Consider the following 9,423-nt stretch of genomic DNA (forward strand, 5'->3'; position numbering starts at 1 on the left):
TATGATTTGTTATTAGGAAGCTCAAAATGATGTGATGTGAAGGTGCAATAATGTTGTGAATCCTGATTTCCTCGTCAGGGTCTCCATAGAGGCAGCAGTATTGACAGTCTGTCCACTGCCTCTGCACTGAGAGCCATGGAACCGGTGAGCACGCACGCGCACACACACACACACACACACACACACACATACATACACACACACACACACACACACAGTTACTATATAATGCCAATGATGCTAGCCCTCATTAAAATGCACCACCTTTTTTGGTTTTTCTCCAGGTGTCTGACCTCCTCAGAGAGCAGCTCTTCCTCCAATCGGAGCTTAGCTATGTAGACCACGTCGCCTCCACTGAGCCGTCCTCACGATCCTCCAGCCCAGTCCGAGATGGAGGAGGCAGCGAGCAGAGACCATCCATGTACCGGGCATGCATCAACATAACCCCCACCCCACCCCCTCGACCCAACACACACGCTAAGAAAGAGGACGAGGAGGAAGCCACATTGAGGAATGATAAAGCAGGAGTTAAAGAGGTACCAGAGGAAGAGAGACCAACTGGAGAACTCAGGGTGGAGAACCTGCAGCACCTCATCAGAGAGGTAACTGTCAGCATTTTGAGATACAAAATTCAACATTCTAACATGTACAATTCTTTCTAAGCTGTTGATGCAGTAGCTCCTACAGTCACAAACCTCAACACGCAATATATGCCAACTATTCACAGCAGCACAGTTGTCTGGACATTGTCTTAGGGGGCTCCATCATGTAGGATTTTTAATAGAAATGTAGATTGCAGGCCTAATTGTGTAACAGAGACAGAAATTAAAAGCGTGCTTGCTCTCATCTGGCATCGGAAACAGTCAATCATAAATGGACAAGACCGAGAACCCATTGGCTCAGCAGTCAAACTGTACTCTGACTATCCCTAAAATACTTAAATACTTATCTTGTATTAAATTTTGCTACATATGCGGGCCGATTGCTCGTGCTCGCTCATGCTTGTCGTCCTCCGCTTGTCCGGGTCGTGGGGGCAGCAGCCTAAGCAAGGAAACCCAAACCACTCTTTCCCCAGCCATCTCCACCAGCTCTTCTGAGGGAATTCCAAGGCATGCCCAGGCCAGCCGAGAGATATAATCCCTCCAGCGTGTCCTGGGTCGGCCCTAAGGCCTCCTTCTGATTGAACATGCCTGAAAAACCTCCTGAGAGAGGCGTCCAGGAGGCATCCTCACCAGATGCCCGAACCACCTCAATTGACTCCTGTCGACATGGAGGAGCAGCAGCTCTACTCTGAGTCTTTCCCAAATGACTGAGCTTCTCACCCTATCTCTAAGGGAGAGCCCAGTCCCCCTGCAAAGGAAACTCATTCCGGTCGCTTGCATTCGCAATCTAGTTCTTTCAGTCCTTTCCTAGAGCCCATGACCATAGGTGAGGGTTGGAACATAGATTGACCGGTAAGTCAAGAGTTTTGCCTTTTGTCTTAGCTCTCTCTTTACCACAACGGACTGGTTTAGCGCCTGCATAACTGCAGACGCCGCCCCAATTCACCTGTCAGTCTTCCACTCCATCCTACCCTCACTTGTAAACAAGATCCCAAGATACTTAAACTCCTCCACCTGAGGCAGAACCTCCTCCCTGACCTGGAGTGGGCAGTCCACCTTTTTCCAGCTGAGGACCATGGCCTCAGACTTGAAGGTGCTGATTCTCATCCCAGCCGCTTCACATTTGGCTGCAAACTGTCCCAGCAAGAGCCGGAGGTCATTGTTTGATGGAGCTAAGAGGACTATGTCATCGGCAAAAAGCTGAGACAACATCCTCCCACCACCAAACTTGACACCCTCCACCACCCAGCTGCACCTAAAAATTCTGTCCATATGTTATGAACAGAACCGGTGACCAAGGGCAGCTTCCATTTATGATTCTGCTTAACGATTCGGTTCTTTATCGGTTTTCTCATCAATCTTATTTGGTTGGTTAGTCACGTACAGTACTTAAAGCAGAGGATGTGCTAACATTGCCCCTGCTATTGAGTTGAAATTCACCCTGGAGCAGATCGAAAATGTGACATTCATTTAAAGTTATCACATGCTGTGTGTGCAAATGTTTCTACATAGTGGTAGTATTCCCTCCCTTTGACGAAATACCTGCTTTGCAAGTATTGTGAGTTGCCCTGTTGTCATCCGTTCTTGTGAAATGTAACCAAACCTTCGAGTGTTTTTTGCCGCTTAGGCGCCGTGTTTCATGCTGGCTGTCCTTCACTGATGAATGACGTCGCCATGTACATTACGTAGCTTGTGTAAGCAACGCACTGTGCGTGGTGACATCATTGGCACCCTCTGGAATTGATAAGGGAATCGTTTGCAAAACTGGCAAATGATTCCAAGGAATTGAAACACTGGGAACCGGTTCTTAACAAGAATTGGTTTTCAATTCCCATCCCTATTTATGGAGCTTATACTGATACTAAGAGAGTCACCCTCTGCAGGTCTGAAGTCTCCAAATCTTTGTTGTTTTCCAGATTCGAGAGAGTGTAGCAGAGGAGGTTCGACGGGAGATCTACAGTGAGCTGATGGCTGCAGTGTCGCCACGGGGATCACTTCTGCCTACTAGACAACACCCTCTGTAGTCATGGGAGTCCCTTCAGCTGTTGTAACCAGAGCCTGAGCAGCACCACTGTCCGTCTGTATCACTGTATAGCTGGGTGAACTGTCTGTGTGGAACACTAGGTTTCTGTAACACTGTATGTCTGTGACACTGATGATGAACTGAATGATAAACACTGCCTTACCTACCTACACCCTGCTGTCAACTAGCATCCTGGTTTATGGGGGGGGGGGGGGGGGTAAAGGGCATGACAAGGACATTTCCATGTCTACTCAATTCTGCTGAAGTGATGTGATGCATACTGGGAATACCACTCTGCACTAGCATTTCCCCATGGACCATCACTAATGGGTTGTTTTTTTTCTTATGTGATCAAATGCTATGCCGTGAACTACTACACATGCTAATAAAACTACTGGTACTACAAACAGTGGTGCTACCAGTACCACCACTGCAAACTGGTCAAGATTAGATGAGTACATAGTGGCTAGTCAGAGCAGTTCTTGAGACTCACTATGAGTACTGGTTTTGAGTGAATCATCTCTGAAATGTATGTTTTCATTTCAACACTGTGTAAAACAATGGAATTATACTTGGTGGTCCAAAAAACACCCAAAAATATTCAGAAGCCGGTTATTACAGACGACACTGTAGCTGAGAAAATAATGAATAGCTTGTGGGACTGTTCAACGTAACAGATGCTCGGCTTCTGGAGTGCAAAATCGAAATGTCATCTGACTTTGTATTAAGGTGGAGGCAAAAAAACAAAACAAACCCAAAACCTGGACAGTTGCATCCATTTCTTTTATAATGTGGTGGTGAAATGGAATATTAGGTGTCTGCGTGGATAACTACCACTTGCTAAAAGTCATTCAATGACTTAACTGACCATTTAACATTTACAGAACAACACACCAGGGACCAGCTACCTTTTGGAGATACTATAAATGCTGAATTATCTTTTAATGTTTGCACTTGTACCTTTTTAGTGAAGGTTTACATTCCTTATTAATAAGAGAGGAGACTGCAGAGGCTCTAAATGCTTATACTTGACAAAGTTTCTTGTTCCATGCACATTTCACTCCTACATAAAATGTTTCGAAGTGTGCTTCAAGTTACAATTAAGGGATTATGATCCTGTCAACATTCCTTCATCATCATCATCGTCAAAGTAGCCCTCGCTTGCTAATTGTCCAATAAGAGGACAATTAGCAAGCCTGGGCCATTTTGAATGATGCTTAAACTGGTAAAAGTTTGGTATTTTCCCTTATTAAATGACTTGAGACTTGTCAGACAGTGATATTTGGCATAATTGTGGTTTAAACCATGGTTTAAAATGTTGCAGTGTCTTTCTTTCTGGCATTTTATACAATGAACAATAAAATAATAAATTGATAAAAGACATTACAGATTATTTTTTGGCTAACAAATAGCCCTAGCATCAACTTTTGTAAAACCCATGATGTTTTTTTTTTTTTAAAGATATTATTCAACATACAATCAGCCAGTTTTGGAGCATATGGTGATACCCCATACCCTCGACTGAGCCATACTGTTCTCCCTTTCTGCCACCGTGTATTAAGCTAGGTTTAGCAACATATTGGTCATGAGCATTTCTGAAATGCCCCTTTAACTATCATACGTCGTGGTTGGTACTGAATTGGTGATAAGGTCAATGTATGAGTTATGTAGAGGCCAGGTCAGAGGTTACTCTTTAGGAGCAGGTTTTGGTAAGTTGCCATAGTGACAGTGATGATGTTTATCATGGTGTATGATGGTCAGATGCAAAAACTGTTTAGGAGGTCACTGATATTCTAAACCTTGGCTGTGTTTGCATGTTTGCTGCATTACCATGTTAGCTCCACACTGACGGAAGAAATCCGGCATTGCTCTGAGGTAGAGTGGCCATCTAGCAACCGAAGGGTTGCTGGTTCGACCCTCACATCCCCGGTGGCCATGTCAAAGTGCTCCAGATGGTCCTGTGATGGACTGGTGATAGGCTCTAGCCCCCCCCCTGCAATCCTTAACGGATAAGTGGCATAGAAAATGGAATGGATCAAGAAATCTGTGCAAAGATTTCACATATCAATGGAGCTGATAGATTGCTGAAATATAATTACATGCGTGATAGTGTGCTATAATTCGTCTGACCCACTTACTGAATATGTGATCTCTAAAATATTAAACCATCTTTGTGGTGACACAGGTTTCAGTGCAATTGGCTGACACCTGTCATTTAAGGCTAACACACCCCCAAATACTTATTTCTGAATCCTCTAAATGAATAATTCTTCAATTCTTCACTCCAGAATTAAAAATACCTTGTGAAAACCGAACCTCAGTAAAAAATATAAATCTGGTTTCTACTCTGGTATGTGTCTTAATCACTTATGAGAAAGAAAATCAAAGTTCAAAGGTGCACTTGGTGATAATCTGGAGCCTTCAGATGCGTTACAGTCTATGTTCTGCTACAGGAGCTGGTTTAGGTGTCATGCGACCGAAGAGAATATTCGATCATGTAAACCCTCCAAATCATTGTTCAATGTTCAATTTAATCTTAGATTTTCATCATAATTAGATTTATGTTTGTAGAGAAGCTTTTTAAACTCTTCTGTGTTAGACCAGTTCTCACTGTGAGCTTTTTTTTATTAACCGATCACAGATCCTTCATCTTCTAATTATATTAAACAGTCTTTGTTTGTGTTTGTTCATTCCTTTGATGATTATTATTAATGATGTGTATTTTGTATTGATGTCTTTTCAGGGGGATGCAGGGAGTGCTCACTCTGTAGAGATAAGAATAATAAAGATGTATTTATTTTCAGTATAGTTGTGTGCTGTCTGTCATGGTGTGTGTGTGTGTGTGTGTGTGTGTGTGTGTGTGGGAGTGAAAGGCAGGCTATTGGTCACAAAAACAATAAATCTGCTAAAACTTATGCTGTAGTTGCCATGTAGTTCCCACCAACTCTAGTAACTTCTGCAAACAGTGACATGGAAACTATTCTGAGCTAACTCTTCTGCCACAGCTGCATAAACTAACTTAAATACTGTACATAAGCAAAAATTTGTGATACTTCAACTTTATTCAAGCAGTTTTCAATCATTTGTACTTTTGTTTCCACAGATGGAAATACTGCAGCCATGGTTTTGTGTTAATTTACATTTTAGTATTTAATATAACAAAAGCTAAGGGTGATAACTGAGGCTGTCATTGACTTCAGTAACAGTATTCCTCATCACAAATTTTATGCGAGTCAAAGTCGAGGAGATGGGCCTCAGAAATGTTTCAGCACAAAAAGCAAAACATGAATTTTCTTTAAAGTAAGGCATGAAAATGTTAAAGATGAGTGACATTATAGTAACATTTAAAACAAAAAAAAATGCATCAGGGTTATCCGGGTATGTCTATGGGATATGTGCCTGTCACTGTGTTTAAAGGTTGATGTGAGTGTTTCGTGCAAATATAAAGAAGAAAGTACTGGTCCTCTATTTCAAGTCAAGTCAAGTCAATTTTATTATATATAGTGCTATACAGCGCCAAATCCCAACAAAAGTTATCTCATGACACTTTACAGGTAGAGCAGGTCTAGTACCACACTCCTTCAATGAATTTACACCCAACTATTCTCCATCAGCAAGCACATCCTGCAACAGCGGCGACGAAAACCTTCCTTTTAACAGGCAGGAACATTGAGCAGATCCAGGCTCAATGAGGACGGCCTTCTGCTTTGACCAGTTAGGGGGAAAGAGAGCAGGAGGGTGGGGCAGAGACAAAGACAGATAATGGAGGAAGACAAGTACAGAAGAAAAGAGAGGGAGAGAGATCGAGAAGGCGAGAAAGGGAGGAGATTGATGGACAGACAGGGACATGAGCAGGTGGGGCTACGGGTGGCAGCTTGAGCCTCTTCAGGTCTGTAGCCTCCTCCAGCAGCACCAGGATCTGGGAAGCGGGGAGCCCAAAGGCTCCATAGAAGAAGACGAGTAAGAAACACATATGAGTTTGATTTATATATAACACATGCAGGAGGACAGAGAGGAGGACAGAGAAGCCCAGTGCACTATGGGACATCCCCCCGCAGTCTAAGCCTATAGCAGCATATCTAGGGGCTAGCCTAAGCTAGACCTAACAATAAGCTCTATCAAAAATGAAGGTCTTAAGTCTGCTCTTAAACATAGAGATGATGTCTGCATCCTGGACCAAAACTGGAAGACTGGGAAGGGAGTCTGATAGCTGAAGGGTCTGTCTCCTATTCTACTACTAGAAACTCCAGGAACCACTAGTAACGGTTCTAGCAGGATAATAGGGGACTATGAGCTCTGTCAAATATGAGGGTGCTTGATTGTTGAGGACTTGGTATGTTAGAAGGAGAATTTTACATTCTGTTCTGAATTTGACAGAGAGCCAATGCAAAGAAGCAGGTACAGGAGAGACTATAGAGGATTCAATTGGAAACTCCACTGGTTACCAAGTGACAAAATATAAGAATAGACCAAAGCGAGAGAGATCGAGTACAGCCAATGGGATTTTATTCTCAGAGTATTACAGTCTACAACACGGAATAGTAGAAACTATCCATGTCAAGAAGAAGCCCCCCGAAAGCCCCATCCACCTGTCTCTTATAGCCGGAGAGGCACGTACTTTGAGACTTGGTGTGTGTGTGTGTGCGCACGCTTGTGTTCACTCCGACCTGGTCATTTAGACGTCATGCTGACTCTGAAACGCCAGAATGTCTGGGTCAGTTTTGTGCATTGGCACTTAAATTATTGATTTGGACTAACGGACTTCTACTCCTCACACAGAATCATGAGACACACAGAATTATGAATTCTGATATAAAACCATACATTACACCACCACATAATCCCCCCTTTGAGGACTCTCGCCCTCACGTTTACGAGGGGAATGAATGGTGTAGGATGCCTATATGTGAATATGGATGGACTGTATGACCATGTATCCCTCCAACTGGCACACGATAGTACATGGAAACACACATGTATGATGTGTATACATGAATATATCAGATCAACATATTAGATCAAGCGTAAATGTGATTACATAAAACATATCAGATAAAGTACATATATGAATACATGAAATACATGAACCATAAATATGTTTTCAGTCTCTGTCCATCCTTCCTGATGGAGGCGAAAAAAACCTGGCGGCTGTTGGATCCAGGAAAAACTCCTCCATCGGCCCCCTCCTGCCGGGAAGCCCATCACAGCAGATGGATCAGACACAGAATATGTTGATAAACATGGTGATATGACCATTTGCTGCACAATTCACTCGAGATATCATCAAAATACTCTTCACCTGATCAAGATATAATCACAATGTATGCATACACAGAAAACTATAAGAATTATAAAAATTAAAATAAAAAACAAATGACAAGTGAACAACAACTAAACAAGATGAGTGATAAATGGATATGCTGTCCACAGTCTCTTGTTTGTGTGGTTGTATGGTAGAGCGTGTGGTGCGATTACGCGGCGTGTGCTCTTCAGGACGTAAGAAGTAATGTTGACCACCTCTCACATCTTCTCATCATCCTCCAGACTATCCTCGTAGTCCCTGTTGCTAGGATCGGGGAACAAATCTGGCATGTCCTCCCCCCTTGCGCCAGAAGCATTCTGCGCACCGCTTGTTCCGGGGTCAGCATACTTAGCAATTGAGCTCCTTGCATGTCCGCTACAAGATCCAGCTTTTTGTCCATCGCTCTCACACACCATCTCTTCAGGATAGGCACGATGCAACATGTCAATAAGAGAACCAGAATTCGTACAACAAGCGCACTTAACCCTATCTTAGCCAATGCGGCTCCCCATTTTCCAAAAATGTCATCTGACCCATCAAACTTGATGTTTCCACCCTTACCAGCATTTTTGGTCATTTCAGATTTTAAGGCCTCAAGTTTACTCATAGCAATGGAGAACGCTCCATCCGCTGAGTAGCATAACACTCATACTCTGCATTTTCATCTATCTTGTAGTCAGTTGGGGGCTCTCTTAGCGACGTACACATCTCGAATTTCTTACACTGATCACGTGTGTCACAATTGAAACTGTTTGTGCATTGGACCAACAATCCATGCCTCAGGGGAGAGCCATACAGCATTCAACATACGATACCACACAGGGGGTATCTATACGCATCCCACGGCATTCCCAGAGGCAGATGTTCCTGGGTTATGAAACTCCCTTCCGCACACTTACATCTCTGTTCCTTGGCACATTCCACATAGGTGTACGTTTCAGGTACAACTGTAGGCAACCCTGTGGGTGCACCTGCACACTCTATACACTCATCAGACATCATTTCTTTTACCGCATACTGGGCCCATTTGTACCACTCATTGTGACTGGCTGTTTCCCATGGAGCATCAAATGCTGGTCTCATTCTTTTCTGTTGGGGTTTGAACACTGCGACTTGATACACATCTGTAATATCAGACAACATGTCATCATAACAATCATACTGTGACTCAGCACTAGGTGTGTTAGTAGCTTCTGTGCAAGAGCGAGCAAGAGTTGTTTCTAACTTATCAGTATCGATTAGCCTTGTGGTCACGGCTTGCTCTACAGTTTTAGCAATGGTTAATAGCTTAGCTGTGGAGTTAGTTTTCTCTACAATTTTGGTAGCAATTGGAATTTCAACAATCGTAGTGGTAATTGAGATACTGGTCGTGCCAACTGGAGTAGCCTCTGTTACTTTCTCAGCAATTTCAACAGTGGTTGGTGTAATTGTTGTACTCGCCATAGTAGCAACTTTTGCAAATTTGAGAATTGGATGTTGTAAGTTTCTTGGCTGGA

At 43.1% G+C, this 9,423-nt stretch overlaps 1 protein-coding gene across 3 annotated transcripts in view; it reads left to right on the forward strand.

The window, feature by feature from the left end:
- The window catches only part of itprid2 (ITPR interacting domain containing 2), a 68,497-nt gene extending 63,066 nt beyond the window's left edge, over positions 1–5,431 (forward strand). For all 3 annotated transcript variants that reach the window (XM_086220822.1, XM_086220823.1, XM_086220824.1), the window contains 3 exons: positions 79–144; positions 285–602; positions 2,519–5,431. In XM_086220822.1, the coding sequence (XP_086076948.1) occupies positions 79–144; positions 285–602; positions 2,519–2,626 (492 nt within the window). In that variant the 3' untranslated portion in view covers positions 2,627–5,431. The remainder of the gene's footprint in view (positions 1–78; positions 145–284; positions 603–2,518) is intronic.
- The last annotated feature ends 3,992 nt before the right edge of the window (positions 5,432–9,423 follow it).

Source organism: Aulostomus chinensis, chromosome 12 (assembly GCF_037954235.1).
Source record: "Aulostomus chinensis isolate RoL2024-O1b breed Wild chromosome 12, RoL_Achi_v1.0, whole genome shotgun sequence".
Classification (NCBI taxonomy): domain Eukaryota; kingdom Metazoa; phylum Chordata; class Actinopteri; order Syngnathiformes; family Aulostomidae; genus Aulostomus; species Aulostomus chinensis.